Genomic DNA, 18,750 nt, shown 5'->3' on the forward strand with positions numbered 1-18,750 from the left:
GCCAGGCAGAGTTCAGTGTCCTGAAAGAAACTTCCCCCCAGGCTTTGTTTATTATCCTCAAGCAATGAAGGATATTGAAATGGTTCTTCCAAAAGTCCCTGAGGGTTAGTTCTGTCAGAGGTCACTTCAAAACACCTTTGAAAAAGTGCTTTTGTGTAAAGCTTTTTGAAGTTTGAAATTATCTGCTGATCCATGGGCTGGATTAGAGGAGTGGTATTAGGGGGCAAAAACCTCACTTGGATGAAGCTATATTCACCCACTAGATCTTCCTCCAAGCCTGGAGGGTGATCAGGAGGATTGTCTATTACCAGAAGGGCCTTTAGTGGTAAATTTTTCTTCTAGTTATTTTTTCACACTAGGGGCAAACACTTCATACATCCACTCGGTGAAGAACTGTCTTGTTACCCAAGCCTTACTATTAGCCCTCCACATTACACTGAGTTTACTTTTTATAAAATTTTCCTTGAACACTTGGGTTTTCTGAGTGGTAGACAAGTAAAGGTTTAATTTTGAGGTCCCCACTTGCATTGGCACACAACAAGAGTGTAAGCCTGTCTTTCATAGGCTTGTGTCCTGGCAATGATTTCTCCTCTTTTGTGATGTAAGTCCTCTTAGACATTTTCTTCCAGAAGAGGCCAGTTTTGTCACAATTAAAAACTTGGTGAGGAGTAAATCCCTCACTCTCTACAAAGTTTTTAAATTCCCCAACAAACTTTTAAGCAGCATCTTTGTTTGCACTGGCAGCCTCCCCATGCCTAACACACCTGTGAATGCCACTTTGCTTCTTAAATTGATCAGACCACCCCCTACTTGCTTTAAATTCATCATTTTGTGCACTGGTTCCAGGGCTGTCTCGCTTAAGATCATCATGCAACCACTGCTTTTTCACAGATTATTGTTTCAGAAATGCTGTCACCAGCAAGTTGTTTTTCGTTAATCTAAACTAACAAAAGTTTTTCCACTTGTTCAATTATAGGTGACCTGTTCACAGTAAGAATGGTGACTCCTTTTGCCACATTAGCCTCTTTTATTCTGTCTTTATTTTTCAGTATAGATGATGTGGTTGATTTTGCATGCCATACTGGGTTGCCAGGTCAGAGATACGAGTTCCACTTTCAAACTTCACAATGAGTTCTTTTTTTCAATTCATTTGTCGTTCTCAGTGCTTCCCTTTTAGGCTTGGTTGAATCACTAATCTTTTTTTGGACCCATGGCTGCACTATTTTTAATAAAAATAAAGTAGCACAAAGTTTCACAAAGCTTGTGTGGATGATGTGTAGTGTATGGAAACTACTACAAGACTGAGCTGAAGCGACCGCATGGCACAGCCAGTAACAAGGTGATGCTATCCGAATCACAGTGCAAGCGTACGAATGACGAGTTGAATTTTACCTTGAACAAGTTGGACGAATAACAAGTTGTACAAGTAGAGAGGCAGACGAATGATGGGGTTCCACTGTAAACAAAATTGTCGGAGAATCCTATAACTTGCTAAGATCAATGAAAGTGGCATTTACATATTTGGATGAAGAAATGGTTAAAAAAATATTGGTCACACTGATAAGGCCTAGACTAGAATATGCAGCGACATTGTGGTCACCCAGTACCAAAAAGAATATAAAGAAACTAGAAAGAATCCAGAGAGCAGCCACAAAAATGGCTCCTGCACTTGCAAACTTGTTATATGAGGAGGGACTGGCTAAATTGGAGTTACCAACTCTGGAGCAAAGAAGAGAGATAGGCAACCTACTGACCATCTACAGAATCATGAAGGGCACAGAAATACTCAATAGAGAGGACTTGTTAAACTGGGACAAGAAAAACACAAGAGGACATGGAAAGAAGAAAAAAAAAAACATAGTTATATAAGAGATCTGAAGAAAAACAGTTTTCCACATAGAGTGGTGGACACTTGGAACAAACTGGACGAAAAAATAGTGTGCTCAAAAACCATTCATGAATTAAAGAGCAAACTAGGCACTGCGAGATACAAAGGCAGGATACCACAAGCATAGCTCCCCTTCCCGCAAAATACAACTAGGTAAATATATCTTTAACTTCTATATTTATATCTTATTTTATTTTTTTTTTTTCCTATTGCTTTCCTCCAAAAAATTGCCCTCCTTTGTGAAAACCATTTGGAAACTTTCATAATTTCTGCTTGAGCTGAGGTTTCTTCAAAAACTGCACCACCCACTATGAACATGGTGACTACTTTCCTGTGTCTTAATTTACCATTTATACATATACCAATGGCTATTTTCCCCCTACAAGGGAGGTAGCCAAAAAACAAAGGCATAAAATCCATTCCTACCCATTCCATCTCCACATACTCCACTCCCATTCACCACCCTCCCTCCCTCTTATCTTGGCTCCTGGATGATGGGTCATCCATCTCTGCATCTCGTCACTGCCCTGTGTCAGAAGCAGTGTAGCAAGAGAGCACATCCACAGCAGCCACTTCATTTAATTAATCAGTGACACCCCCCCCCCATCTCAGTCACCTCATATAGAAAAAGAGAAGATGGGGAGAAATCCCTTCAGGCTGCATCAAAATATCATTTACACATACTCCCTCACCCCATCCCCCCCACTCCCTTGCATGCATCATAGCATTATCCATACACATTCTTCATTCACCACCATCTTTTGTCTTCTCCCATCCTTCCTCAACAGACATTCCCCTCTTTCCCAATGCTCCTTTCACCCAATCCATCTCATCCTTGGTCACTCCTTCATGTTCACTCCATCCACCTCTGCCTTCCACACTTCTTTTACTAATATTTCTTCACTCATTTTTTCCATGTGTCCAAACCATCCCAATACTCTTTCATCAACCCATCTCTCAACTCCCTTTCCACCTCCATTCTCAGTCTCACCTTGTTTCTCACTCTGTGCAGCCAAGTAACCCCTGTCATACTTCTCAGGCACCTTATCTCAAACACATTCAAACTCATCTCATCCTCTCTTGTGCTCTATGCCTCTGTCCCATACAGTGCTGTCAGCACAATCACTCCTTCATACAATCTCCTCTTAGCATCCATTCCCAAATGTCTATTTCTCATAACACTTTTTAATCCCCCAAGGCTTTACTTGCATCTCTCAATCTACATTCTACCTCTACCTCCACTCCATTTCCTGGCACAAGTATCTAAAACTATCCACTTCCTCCAGTCTCTCTCCTTTAATACTCACCTCCAATTTGCTGCCACATTTTACCCTTGTAAATCTCATCACCTTACTTTTTCACACGTCTTAAAATTCCTTCTTTCACACACTTTCCCAAATTCTGTTACTAACTTCCTTAACCCTTAACAGGTAAAGGTCTTTTTGACAAACGATTCAGGTAAAGCGGGGTCTGACAGACCCCAAACACAAAAAATAAAAATAAAATACTTCTACTGCATTTATTGACATAGAAATCAAAACATATGTACTTCAACTTATATTCTTCCATTTACATGCTTAAAAGTGACTATAATTGTTAGACATATATTTTAATGAAAATTACAAAAAAAAATGATGAAAAATAAGATATTGTTGATTTAACCCTTAACAGGTAAAGTGGGGTCAGACAGACCCCATACTTTTTTGTTTTTTAATTTTAATATACTAATATATTACATACAGATATGTTCTCCCATATACCTTCTTGATCAGTGGAGTAGTTTAATGGGGTGATAGGGTCATTCCTGAATCTTGCTCTATATAAGCTTTATAGAGCTTTTGAGCCCGTCTGACCCCACTTTACCTTGTGTGTGAGTAGCGTGGGGTCAGTCAGACCCCACTTTACCTGAGGTGTGAGTAGCGTGGGGTTTGTCAGAACCCACTTTACCTGAGGTTTGTTCATGTCATATAAATGTTTTATCATTTATACTTATGGGTAAATAATAATTTCTTCTTTTTTATCAACAGAAAAACATACATCCGATTTTGATTTTATTTATTTATTTAATTAATTTAATTTATTTATTTAATTTATTTAATTAATTTATTTAATTTATTCCATTTTCCCTCTTTTGATTACATTAATTTTTATCACAATGTTTAATTTCTGTTCTGGTAATGTGAGTTTCTTTTCATATCATGGTCACACTATACTCATATTATCATAAAGCATGACATTCCGCCACATTTTATTTGATTGATTTATCCTTCCCTCTTTTGTTCAAATTTAATTTGTATCACATATGAATGCTTAATATTTTCTGTTCTGTTAATATGTTTCTTCTCGCAACAAGATCACACTATTCTCATATCATCATAAAATGTGACATCTCGCCACATTTTAGGGCACCTCAGTCACTCTATTCCCACACATACAGCTGTAATTGATTTCATCCTTCCCCTCTTTTAGTTCAAATTTAATTTGTATCACATATTTTGTATCACATATAAATGTTTGATATTTTCTGTTCAGTTGATAATTATGTTTCTTCTCACACTATTCTCATATCATCATAAGATGTGACATCTCGCCACATTTTAGGACACCTCAGCCACTCTATTCCCACACATGCATCTGGTTCTCATCTATCCCCCTTGTACAAGATCTTTTGAAAAATTATGGGCTCACATATGTAGGCACACTGAGGGACAAGAAGCCACAAGTACCAGCTCTGATGACAGACAAGACGGTCATCAGAAAAGGGTGCATGGCTTTCCTCTTTGACACAACCATGGCACTTGTGTCACATTTACCTGACAAGAAGAAGAAAAAATTTGTGCAGTTGATCTCCTCAATGCACCAACAACCTGTTATGGATGACTGTGGGAAGCCAGAAATCATCTTGTATTATAACAACACAAAAGGAGGGGTTGACGCGTTTGATCAAATGTGTGCCCGATATACGTGCAGCCAAATAACCAAACGGTGGCCTTTGTGCATAATGTACGGACTGGTCAACGCCGCCGGTGTCAACTCCTATATCACCTGCAATGAAATAAGGAAACGTGATGGACAGGCGGAACTTTCATCACGCCGGAATTATCTGATTGAGCTGGCAGAAGAGATGATACGGCCATGGGCAGAGGAGAGGATGAACTTCAAGGGGATGCACAAAAGTACTTTGATGACCATCAGAACGGTCTTTGGCTTGAACATGCCCCATCACCAAGCGGATACCTCTTCTATGAGAAAGCGATGTGCCTTGTGTGACCGGAAGTCTGACAGGAAGACCAAGAACTACTGCCTACACTGCAAAAGACCAGTGTGTCAGGACCATTCAACCCCCATCTGCGATGACTGCAATTAGATTCTTCAGTATCACAAATTCCACTTTCAGTATATCCAATAAAATATGTTCTTCATTATCACTAGCATTATGTATGAATTGCTCGACTCATGTCCTCTCAAGAAAACTCAAAACCCTCTGAGACCACAAACTTCCGTCAACGAAGGATGGGGTTTTGCTGAGTCAGGGTAGGAGTGCTTAGAGCCATAAAAACTTATAGATAATAAACTTAGATACCATTAAAACTTATAGATTGTTTGCTGGACCTAGTATCAACCTTCCCTGAAAATTTAATTAAAACCAGTCCATAATTTTTGCGTAAAATTGGTCAAAGTCAAAATAATCACCTCGTTTTTTTTCTTCAGAGTTCATGGTTTATGAAACACATTTATTATTCATTTGTCATAGCTCTGCTTTTCCTTAAAGATAGTTGGGACATTGGTCTCTACAAAATGATGATGACCAACCGCTTCATGTTTCATGCTTTCAGTCAAGCACCCTCTGAAGTCAACAATATCTTATTTTTCATAATTTTTTTTGTGATTTTCAATAAAATATATGTCTAACAATTATAGTCACTTTTAAGCATGTAAATGGAAGAATATAAGTTGAAGTACATATGTTTTGATTTCTATGTCAATAAATGCAGTAGAAGTATTTTATTTTTATTTTTTGTGTTTGGGGTCTGTCAGACCCCGCTTTACCTGAATCGTTTGTCAAAAAGACCTTTACCTGTTAAGGGTTAAGAGGGTGCTTGACTGAAAACATGAAACATGAAGCGGTTGGTCATCATCATTTTGTAGAGACCAATGTCCCAACTATCTTTAAGGAAAAGCAGAGCTACAACAAAGGAATATTAAAAGTGTTTCATAAACCATGAAATCTGAAGAAAAAAAAACGAGGTGATTATTTTGACTTTGACCAATTTTACGCAAAAATTATGGACTGGTTTTAATGAAATTTTCAGGGAAGGTTGATACTAGGTCCAGCAAACAATCTAAGTTTTTAATGGTATCTAAGGTTATTATTTATGATTTTTTATGGCTCTAAGCACTCCTACCCTGACTCAGCAAAACCCCATCCTTCGTTGACGGAAGGTTGTGGTCTCAGAGGGTTTTGAGTTTTCTTGAGAGGACATGAGTTGAGCAATTCATACATAATGCTAGTGATAATGAAGAATATATTTTATTGGATATACTGAAAGTGGAATTTGTGATACTGAAGAATTTAATTGCAGTCATCGCAGATAGGGGTTGAATGGCCCTGACACACTGGTCTTTTGCAGTGTAGGCAGTAGTTCTTGGTCTTCCTGTCAGACTTCCGGTCACACAAGGCACATCGCTTTCTCATAGAAGAGGTATCCGCTTGCTGATGGGGCATGTTCAAGCCAAAGACCGTTCTGATGGTCATCAAAGTACTTTTGTGCATCCCCTTGAAGTTCATCCTCTCCTCTGCCCATGGCCGTATCATCTCTTCTGCCAGCTCAATCAGATACTTCCGGCGTGATGAAAGTTCCGCCTGTCCATCACGTTTCCTCATTTCATTGCAGGTGATATAGGAGTTGACACCGGCGGCGTTGACCAGTCCGTACATTATGCACAAAGGCCACCGTTTGGTTTTTCGGCTGCACGTATATCGGGCACACATTTGATCAAACGCGTCAACCCCTCCTTTTGTGTTGTTATAATACAAGATGATTTCTGGCTTCCCACAGTCATCCATAACAGGTTGTTGGTGCATTGAGATCAACTGCACAAATTTTTTCTTCTTCTTGTCAGGTAAATGTGACACAAGTGCCATGGTTGTGTCAAAGAGGAAAGCCGTGCACCCTTTTCTGATGACCGTCTTGTCTGTCTTGTCTGGTACTTGTGGCTTCTTGTCCCTCAGTGTGCCTACATATGTGAGCCCATAATTTTTCAAAAGATCTTGTACAAGGGGGATAGATGAGAACCAGATGCATGTCTGGGAATAGAGTGGCTGAGGTGTCCAAAAATGTGGCGAGATGTCACATCTTATGATGATATGAGAAAAATGTGAGAAGAAACATATTATCAACAGAACAGAAAATATCAAACATTTATATGTAATACAAAATATGTGATACAAATTAAATTTGAACTAAAAGAGGGGAAGGATGAAATAAATTACAGCTGTATGTGTGGGAATAGAGTGACTGAGGTGCCCTAAAATGTGGCGAGATGTCACATTTTATGATATGAGAATAGTGTGATCTTGTTGTGAGAAGAAACATATTAACAGAACAGAAAATATTAAGCATTCATATGTGATACAAAATATGTGATACAAATTAAATTTGAACATAAAAGTTCAATCAATCAAATAAAATGTGGCGGAATGTCATGCTTTATGATAATATGAGTATAGTGTGACCATGATATGAAAAGAAACTCACATTACCAGAACAGAAATTAAACATTGTGATAAAAATTAATGTAATCAAAAGAGGGAAAATGGAATAAATTAAATAAATAAATTAAATAAATAAATTAAATAAATTAAATAAATAAATAAAATCAAACTCGGATGTATGTTTTTCTGTTGATAAAAAAGAAGAAATTATTATTTACCCATAAGTATAAATGATAAAACATTTATATGACATGAACAAACCTCAGGTAAAGTGGGGTCTGACAAACCCCACGCTACTCACACCTCAGGTAAAGTGGGGTCTGACTGACCCCACGGTACTCACACCTCAGGTAAAGTGGGGTCAGACGGGCTCAAAAGCTCTATAAAGCTTATATAGAGCAAGATTCAGGAATGACCCTATCACCCCATTAAACTACTCCACTGATCAAGAAGGTATATGGGAGTACATATCTGTATGTAATATATTAGTATATTAAAATTAAAAAACAAAAAAGTATGGGGTCTGTCTGACCCCACTTTACCTGTTAAGGGTTAATCCCTCCTCTGATCGTGCCAAAAGTGCAGTGTCATCAGTAAACAACAACTGGCTTATATCCCATTTTTCTCCATTTTCTTTAACCATATTCAGTCCCCAGCCCATTATCCTTGCATTTACCTCTCGCACCACCTCATCCATGTATAAATTGAATAGCCAAGGTTACATAACACATTCCTGGTAAAGTCCCACAATTACCTCAAACCACTTTCCCATTTTAACACAGGCTCTACTACTCTCATAAAATCTCTTGGCTGCTCTTAACAGCTTTCCTCCTGTCCCGTATATCTGCAATACCTCCCACAGTGCCTTCCTGTCTACCCTGTCATAAGCTTTTTCCAAATCCATAAAAGCTCAAAAAACATCCTTACCTTTTCCTAAAGCTTTCTCACATATCTGTCTTATCACAAAAATCTGATCCACACAACCTCTACCTGTCCTAAACCCACACTGTTCCTCACCAATTACTCCCTCTGTTTCCCTCCTAATCCTCTCAATCAAAACCCTCCCGTAAGCCTTCCCAACTACACTAAAAAAACTGATCCCTCAGAAACAACTATACTCACAATTGTCACCTTTTCCCTTGTAAAATGAAACTATACAGGTACTCCTGTCCTTTGGCGCTCTACCCTCCTTTAAATAAACAAACAACCTCACCAGTCAGTCCACCATCACTGTACCTCCCATTTTTAGACACTCTGCATGACACCCATCCAACCCAGGTGTCTTATCTGCTCTCATTATTTTAACCACTTCAGTACGGGACTTAAATCTCGCGGGCAGCAGCCAATGCCAGCCGTATGCCGTGTCGTAATAATATTCGCATCATAAAATATAGTCACCGTTTATATCGATCGTTCTCTCTTTCACCCGCGAATTTTGCAAACCACAGAGAATGGGAGTCAGGGCGCATTTGGGAGAATGTAAAAACACAAGGGCGACTACAATAAATATAATCAAGACGCCGATATGGCAGCGTCGCGAATCCACTTGCTCCTCATGACGCCTACGTGTGCGGCACCGTATGGAAGGGGTTAACAACTGCTTTCACCTCATCCTTCCTTATTTCTCCTCCATTTTCCTCACTCACCACTTTCATTTTCTTAGTGCTTCCCATTGTAACTACCTTTCCCTCCCTATCGTCCTTCACATTTAGTAACTCCCTAAAATACTCTTATCTTCCTCTTACTGCCGTTTCTTCCATTATCATCTCTCCATTTTCACCTTTTACCTTTTCTTCTCTACTTGATTCGCCACCTCTTCCTCTCTTAATTTCTTTCCAAAACTTTTTAATACGTTCAAAAATTTGTGTCATACTCTTACCCCACTTCACATCTGCTCTCCTCTTTTCCTCCTTTATCTTGTACTTTTCTTCTCTTTTCTTTATACCTCTCATATGATTCTCTCTTATTTTGTAACCAATCTGTGAAAGTTTGCTTCTCTTCTATAACATTCTTCGTTTCCTCATCCCACCACTCACTACCCTTCCTTCTATTTCCTCACATCCCCCTTGTTCCACACACCAACTTTGCACACATTGTGACTCCCTCCTTGAACCATCCCCATTCCTCCTCCACTCCTAGGTCTACTCTATCGTTCACCCCCTCCCACTCCCCTCTCAGCTTCCTCTGGTACTCCTTCTCCTTTTCTTTTTATTTAAGCAATTTACTCTAAAGCACCTCCCTACCTTTTGTCCCTATCCTCTTTCTCCATCTATCCTCCACTCTCAACTTACCTTCCACCAATAAATTATCTGATATTCTCCCACTTAGAACATGTACATCCAAAACTCTTCCTATTATTCTCCTGTTTACCATTATGTAGTCTATTAACACCCTATCTGCCACCCTTCCATCCACCACCCTCTCCCATGTGTACTTAAGCTTGACTGTCTTCTTAAACATTATTTGCTATCATTAGCTCTTTCTAGACACATCTCCACCATCAACTCTCCACTACAATTTTTTCTGGAACTCCACACTTTCCAACCACTCCATCTATTGGTTCATTTCCTACCTTAGCATTAAGTTCTCCCAATAGCACATTGACATTTCTCCCTAAACCCACCTATCCAAAAAGCCTCCCTTTCCTCTACACCTTCTCACTACCAGGCCCATATGCACTTACAAAATCCCATATCTCCTTTCCCAGTTTCACCTTCATCCACATTAACCTTGAAGAAACCTCCTACTCCATCACACATTTACCTATCTCTTCACTTACTAGTATAGCCACCCCTTCTCTCCCTCATCCTCTCTTCACTTCTGACACCCTCCCAACTACACTCCCAAACTCAAACTCGCCCCTCCCTTTCAACTTAGTTTCACTCAATACCAACACATCCAGCTTTCCTTTCACAAACATACTGCCTACCGTTTCCCTTTTACTCTTATCTGTACTACATCCACACACATTAAAAGACCCAAACCTTAGGGTTCTGGTTGGAAAACTCCCCCCAGATCCTCTTATGCCTTTGCTTATTTTAGGAATATCCCCTTTGGGGTTACAGAGAGAAGGATGCCTAGTCCTATCCCGTCCCATTTTGTCGCCTTTTATGACTCAAGTGGAAACACTTTGTGGCATTATTCTTTTCCCCCACCATAGGTTATAAAAAGAGCTGGAAAAGGATTTACTTGACAGGAAGATATCTTACTAAGAGAACAGACAGAAGTGACACTCTCCTTCATACATGATATTGTGGTACTGTTAATGTCTTGAATATGATGACACCTACAAAAATCCCTTGTTTTTGTGGTTTTATTATTCGCAGATTTTTCTAGGTAAAATAAAATTTAGATATTGATAAAATAGTAAAAAATATTTCCACCACTTGTACAGTATGGTGCCACCATCACCTCACTCCACGTATGTCTCTGAACATTCAACATTGCTTCTGCCTCACTCAACCTATGTCTTTTGGTCTGTTCAGATTTGCCCCTGTGCTGATATCATCTGTTCATGCACTCTCGGCATGGCTCCCAGACATAGTTCAGCCTCAGCAAAGACAAATATTAATAGGAAAAATGGCAAAGTGTCCAAGAGTTCCAGAAAAGTGCTGATATTAACAGAAAAATAGTGATAGTGGACAAACTCTGATGTGGCATGAGTTTTGCAGCATGTGACTGTGCTTATGGTATCAACAAATCCACATTGCATTACATGAAAAAAAGTGAGAAAGACATTAGACAAGCAGTGTCTACATGTGCTCCAGTCTCAGCAACAGTTTCTCAGTATGTGTACAATATTGCTATGATAGAAATGGAAAAGTCGCTTAATGTCTGGCTTGAAGATCTGAACCGCCGACATATTCCATTAGAGACAATTCCCATCAGAGAGAAGGCAAAGAAAATGTATGAATATTTCAGTAAGAAATGTGGAGAAAAACAACCTTCTGTAGCCAGCAAGGGATGGTTTGAAAATTTTAAGAAAAGATTCACACTCCACAATCTGTGACTAACAGGTGAGTCCACATCAGCTGATCACATGACGGCAGAAGCGTATCCAGCAGAACTAGAGAAGCTGATAAAGGACCAAGGATATCTGCCAGAATAAGTGTTTAATGCAGATGAAATGGGACTTTGGTGGAAGAAACTGCCACCTAGCAGAACATTCATTTCATCAGAGGAGAGGAAGGCACCTGATTCAAAGCACAGAAAGACAGAATATCCATGTTATTGTGCGGTAATGCCACTGGACACATGATTAAGCTCATATTATTCTACAGAGTGAAGAGGCCCTGTGCACTTACAGGGAAGGATTTGAACCAACTGCCAGTGTTCTATTGAGTCAATAAAAAAGCTTGGGTGACGGCTATTCTGTTATGTGACTGGTTCCGTAACTGCTTCGTTCCTGAAGTAGAAAGATACTTGAGGATAGAGGGGCTAGAACTTAAAGTGTTGCTGCTAGTTGATAGCTACCCAGGCCACCCCGACTTGCTCAAATTTGCAAATCCCAACATACGGCTCGAATTTCTTTCAAAGAACACCACTTCACTAATTCAGCCCATGGATCAGGGCATCATAGTTGTCCTGAAAGCAAAATATGTGTCCCACTTCTTTTCTACATCACTAAAGACCATTGATGAAGATAGGGTGGACATCAGAACATGATAGCAGACTGCATAGCTGTAGTGAATATGTACCATGATGAACTCTTCAAAATGTGTTAACTCTTGCTTGAAAAAACTGTGGCCTTCAGTTGTCAGTGACTCAACTGGCTTCCCAACTGCTGATGCTGAAGTTTTCAAAATAAAAAAACTTGGCTTGGCTTGTCAGCGGTGAAGGGTTTTCTGACATGCAAGATCACAAAACTTATAATGAACTGCTGGGCCATGCAGGGGAAGATTTAATGGAAGAAGAGTTAGAAGAATTACTCAGAGGCAGAGGAAGAAGAACAAACACAAGAGGAGGGAACACCACAAGCGTGGACGTTGGACTAATTAGGAGAAATACAAAGAAGCATGAAGAACACTATCATCCTTATCATGTCTTGAGACCCATCCCTTAACAGGGCTATGAAAAATGAAGAGTGGGTTTGAAGTTGTATTAGCTCCCTACAATGAAATTATGAAAGACCTGAAGTGTGAAAGGGAACAGCTTCCAATACCCATGTATTTCTCCAAGAAGCAACCTGGCACCCCTACTCAGCCACAGCCATCAACATCTAGCAAGTACTAAGTAAAACATATTCACATATGTAATCGCTATATATTTTTGTAATTGACTCCAGATGTGGAGAAAATAAAGTTAATTTTGGTGTCTTCAGTTTTTCCCTTAGTGTATTACATCTTAAACAATGTCATAATGATAATGCAAGTATTAATAGCAACATAATAATACAGTTATTAGAAAGGAGCAAATATCAGCATATTCATGGAATATATCTATATAAAAGAGTATTCATGGATTTGGCCATTCACAGGGATATCAGAAACATAGCCCCTGCAAATAACAAGGGATTGCTGTATGTATGCATCATGAGCCATGAGTGGGATATATGAGGATGCTGGCATTAGCTTCCTGATTATATTTATTTTGTAGCTGTAGCTGAGTGACTCCAGTATTTTGTGAACAGGCTTGATCACATTTTCTGTGAAAATATATTTATTTATGGTTAAAGAAAATGAGTATAACAGCAGTAGCTTTATATTTTGTAATGCACATATTGTGATGCATCATCACACATCAGACAACCTGATGTGCACACGAATATTTGACTCCTATTGAAGAGGATATGGATGATATCCATTTCCTGATTAGAATCCTCTTGATTTCCTCTCAAGACTTCACAACAGTGTGGATTCCTTCTCCAGTCCCTCGGCTGAATAGAGACAACTGCTGTCTCCTTTTCAAGAATTCATGACAATGTGTTGATCCTTTCTCTAGCCCTCTGGTTGAATAGAGACAACTGTCTCCTCTTCAAGACTTAACAACAACTTGTTGGTCCTTTCTCCAGTCCATTGGCTGAATAGATACAACTGTTTACTTTACAAAACTTCATGACAACATGTTGGTCCTTTCTTCAACCCCTCGGCTGAATAGACAACCATTTCCTTTTCAAGACTTCATGACAACATGTTGGTCCTTCTCCAGCCCCTTGGCTAAATAGAGACAACCATCTCCTCTTCAAGATTTCAGGACAATGTGGATATCTTTTTCCAGCCTCCCTGACTAATTCAACTGACTCTTTTCAAGAATACAAGATGCCAGTGTATGTTCCTCTCCTCTCTCATGCCTCATAGGTAACTGTATTCCATGTCTTAACTTGAAGTAATCTTTATAATGTTATATGTAATATTTTGTGTGTAGTGGAGTTAGTAATAAAATGTCTGTTGATAGTTCAGGGTTTTCCTCCTTCCTCTGACTTTTGATAGAATAACAAGGCATAAAATTCTTGTCACTCCCTTTTGGTGCTGGATAAGGATTTTTTTTTTATCAAGTACTGGAAATAGGTGTGTAGTACTGAAGGGAGTATGTGATATGTAGGAAGTATATTTGTTTTATTCATATGAATATAATACAGATGTGTCTGACTTTACAAACTTATTAGAATTTTGAATCTGTGATGTAAACCTATATGCTACCACAGCACTTAAATGTGGAGGCTACTGTATATCTGAAAGAAGGTAGGACCATATGTACCTGTACATGTTTGGTGCACTTTACTATCACATTATGTTATCTTCCTCAGAGATGTTACCAGATGATTGATCGACGATTAAGAAAGAACTTGAAGGGGTTGTACCTCGTCCATCCAACATTTTGGGTGAAGACAGTTGTTGTTATGACCCGTCCCTTCATTAGGTATGTTTTCTACTCTATTGTAATCATTTGATGTCTTAACATTTTATGCATTTTAGTGTTATCCACACATTAAGGAGATAAATATCTTCTTCAGGAATCCATCAAATGAAACTGGTGACATATGTAACTCCTCTGTTTAGAGATGGTGTCTGTATAATTAGCTCAGAATCCCAATCATATTACTTTTCATGCATTTAACTAATAGATCTCTGAACAGTATTAATATATTAGAATTAGAAAAATACTTTGTGTGATTTACCTGAAAGTACATTTACTACTACTGGTATTATATGATTAAGTAATGATTAGAATGTATTTGTTTCCACCTGTAGTGTAATGACCATGATGCAAAGATAAACACTGGGTATTAAATGAAATAGTGATGACTTTCCATTGGCAGGGCATATACTGGGTGCACACACACACACACACACATATAAGAAGAGCAGAAAGTTTGTAATAAACTACGTGCCCCCAAAAACAGCCTCGTGGGAAGAGAGCGAACATAAAAGTATGTTAGAAGACACAAGAATAACACTAAACAAGATAATGGAAGATGGAGGAAGAATAGTTATGATGGGCAACTTTAATTGCAAAGAAATCTGCTGGGAAGAGATGACCGTAAAGGGTGGAGAAGACTCATGGGGAAATGTTCTACTTGAGATGATTATTGACCACACAATGACACAATGGATCCAAGAGAACACTAGGTATAGAAATGAAGAAGAACCATCAAGACTAGACCTAATAATCACATCAGAACCTGAAATAGTGGAAAAGATAGAATACCAGGCACCAATAAGTAAAAGTGACCACATATTGATAGAACTAGAACTAAATGAGAAAAAATACATGAAAAGAAATGAACAATATAGAAAATGAAGATTGATGTACATTATGATTTTTTTTTGATTTTTTATTTTTTATATAAAATAAGAGAATTCTTTCAAAATGAAAACTGGGAAAGAATACACAAAGAAGATACAACAGTAGAAGAGAAATGGAATATTTTGACAAAAATTTATAAAAAAAGGAGTGGAAAAGTATGTCCCAAGACAAAAACAAGAAAAAGAATATGTAAAGTGCTGGTACAACAAAAGTTGTAGAGTGTTAAAAGACAAAAGAGACAAAGCTTGGACTAAATGAAAGGAAGACAAAAGACCTGAAAAATGGAAAATATATACTTGTTATAGAAATGAATATGTACAAGCGTGCAGAGAGGAAAAGAGAAAAAGATGTCATAGAAAAATGTAAAGATCAACCAAAACTATTTTACAGATTTGTAAACAACAAACTGAAAAACAAACAAGACTTGGAGAAATCAAGACAAGGAGGAGTTGAATGCACAGAGGAAATAGAAATGGCCGAAATTATGAACAAGCATTTTAAATCAGTGTTTACAAGGGAGAATATACAACCGGAAGAGATTGAATGGAAAGAGAAAGTCCCCCCTATGAAAGAAATAGAAGTAACAAAGAATGAAATAATGAAACACTTGAGTAATCTTGATGTTAGAAAATCGCATGGACCAGATGAAATAGCAAACTGGATTTTGAAAGAATGCAGAAATGAACTGGCAGACAAAATACATAGCATAATAAATAGTTCCTTGAAAGAAGGAAAAGTTCCAGAAGATTGGAAAAAAGCAAATATAGTACCTATATATAAAGGAGGTAATAAAGAAGACCCTACCAACTATAGACCAGTCTCTCTAACAAGTACAATAGCAAAAATTTATGAAAGAATTATCAAAAGTAAATGGGTAAAATACTTAGAAAAAAACAGCGTGCTAAATCCAAGGCAGTTTGGATTCAGACAAGGACGGTCATGCATCACTAATTTAATATGTTTCTATTCAAGGCTAATAGATATAATACAAGAAAGAGATGGATGGGCTGATTGTGCATTTCTAGACCTAAAAAAAGCTTTTGACAAAGTACCACATAAGTTGCTTAAGAAATTAGAAACTGAAGGAGGAATACAGGGCAAACTGCTTAAATGGATGGAAGACTTTTTGCAAGAAAGAAAAATGATAGTAGTGATAACAGACAAACTCTCAAGATGGGATGAAGTAATAAGCGGCGTTCCACAGGGAACAGTTCTGGCCCCAATAATGTTTGCTATATATATTAATGATATGGATGAAGAAATTGAAAGTTATATGAGCTTCTTTGCAGATGATGCAAAACTATTAAAAAAGGTGAACACGGAAGAAGATTGTGAGTCACTACAGAGTGATCTAAATAAAGTATGGGAATGGAGTAGGAAGTGGAAGATGGAGTTCAACACTAAAAAGTGTAGTATAATGGAATTTGGAAAAAGCAAAAACAGAATAACAGGATCATATAAATTGGGAGAAGAAGGAATAAAAAAAGTAGAAAATGGGAAGGACCTGGGAGTTATTGTTATGAATAATATGTCACCTGAGAAACATATAAATAAGATTTTTGGAGAAACTTATAATTTGATAAGAACAATTAAAGTGGCATTAACATACCTGGATGAAGAAATGGTGAAGAAAATTCTAATCACTCTGATAAGACCAAGATTGGAATATGCTGCAACGATGTGGTCACCAAGTACAAAAAAATGTATAAAAAAACTTGAAAGAATACAAAAAGCAATTACAAAATTGGCACCAACACTGAAAACTATCATATGAAGAGAGACTAGAAAAACTTGAACTACAGACACTAGAGCAAAGAAGAGAGGAGACTTGATAGCTATTTACAGAATCATGAAAGGCATAGAAATTATTGATAGAGAGAATCTGATAAAATGGGATGATAGAAATACAAGAGGGCACGGAAAGAAAATAAAAAAGACAGCTATAGAAGAGATGTGAAAAAGAACAGCTTTCCTCACAGAGTAATAGACAGTTGGAACAAGTTAGATGAGAAAGTAGTGTGTGCAAAAACAATACATGAATTTAAAAATAGTTGATAAAATGAGATATGAAGACGGGACACCATGAGCATAGCTCCCCTTTCCGTAAAATACAACTAGGTAAATACACACACACATGTTCATTGGATTGACAGCGAAGATTGAAACTCCAGAAAAAATGCAATTTTTGTGGATTTCAACAATGAGGGAGTACCTGTGTTGTATTGGTAGAGAAGTTGAGAGCTCATGGTGTAGTGGGCAGGTGAAGAAAAAGGAGAAGGGGAGGAATTAATTATTGAGGAAAATAGGAGAAAATGAGGAAGGAGAGGAACGGGCCCTGGATGTGCAAAGGAGTGCAAACTAAAGGTGTGCAGACGACACAGCTGAAGTTGAACAAGTCAGCAAAGGGATTAAAAGTAGAAATATAGATAAGAGCAGCTCAATAGAAAGTGGAGATAATTATTTCTCTGGATTTAATGAGGAGAGATATAGTGAAACAAGAGATGAAGGAACACACTAAGGACACATTTATTAAAGTGATGAGAGAGGAGAATATAGTAAGAGACTTGGCAGATAAAAAGAAATGTATAATTATATTAGGGATGGAAGAGAAGCATAATCCAAATAGGACTACTAGAGTAAAGGAGAAGGAAAAGTAAACAAGCTATTAAAAGTAGGTAGTTCAAGAAGATAAACAAGAAATAGGGAAAGAAATTGAAGAAATATATAGACTTGGGAAATACAGTATAGACAAGACCAATTAAGTTTAAATTCAGGTCACAAACGACAGCAGATAATGTCTTATCAAAAACAGGGAAACTAGCAGAAAGTGATCACTACAAACAGGTATGGATAAAAAGAGAGATGAATAAAGAGGAAAGAGAGAAAGAGAAAACAAATAGAATCGAAGCTAAGGGAACAACGAGAACAGAGCAGAATCAAAGAGAAATTCTATTGGAAAATAGTGGATATGAAAGTGAGGAAATGGTTCATATGAGAGAAAAACAGAAGGGAAACAGAAAACAGGATGGAGGTAACAGAAAATTGAAAGTGTCCTTCACAAAAATAGATGGATTAATAACAGGCTTGAATGAACTGAATGATTACCTGATGGAAAAGGTACCTGACATAATGGGGATTGTAGAGACAAAATTGAAAGGTCCATTACCAACCAACAATGTAGGACATGGTGTATATAATTATTGGATTAGAAACAGAGAAGTAAAACAAGGTGGTGGAGTTATGTTCTTGACTAGTAAAGATATAAATGTGAGGAATGTTACATATGGAAAGAATAGACTGGAGATGATTATGATGGAAATATAGGACAAGGACAAGAAGAGCAGGAAGTTTGTGGTAAATTATGTGCCTCCTAAAATGGCTTCTAGGGAAGAGAGAGGAC

General features: G+C 37.9%; 1 protein-coding gene across 1 annotated transcript in view; it reads left to right on the forward strand.

The window, feature by feature from the left end:
• LOC143027613 (protein prune homolog 2-like) overlaps nt 1-18,750 on the forward strand; it is a 289,335-nt gene that overhangs the window by 196,902 nt on the left and 73,683 nt on the right. The window contains exon 10 of the mRNA XM_076188976.1: nt 14,350-14,462. Within this exon, the coding sequence (XP_076045091.1) occupies nt 14,350-14,462 (113 nt within the window). The remainder of the gene's footprint in view (nt 1-14,349; nt 14,463-18,750) is intronic.

Source organism: Oratosquilla oratoria, chromosome 8 (genome assembly GCF_046742065.1).
Source record: "Oratosquilla oratoria isolate Oo_2021 chromosome 8, ASM4674206v1, whole genome shotgun sequence".
NCBI lineage: Eukaryota > Metazoa > Arthropoda > Malacostraca > Stomatopoda > Squillidae > Oratosquilla > Oratosquilla oratoria.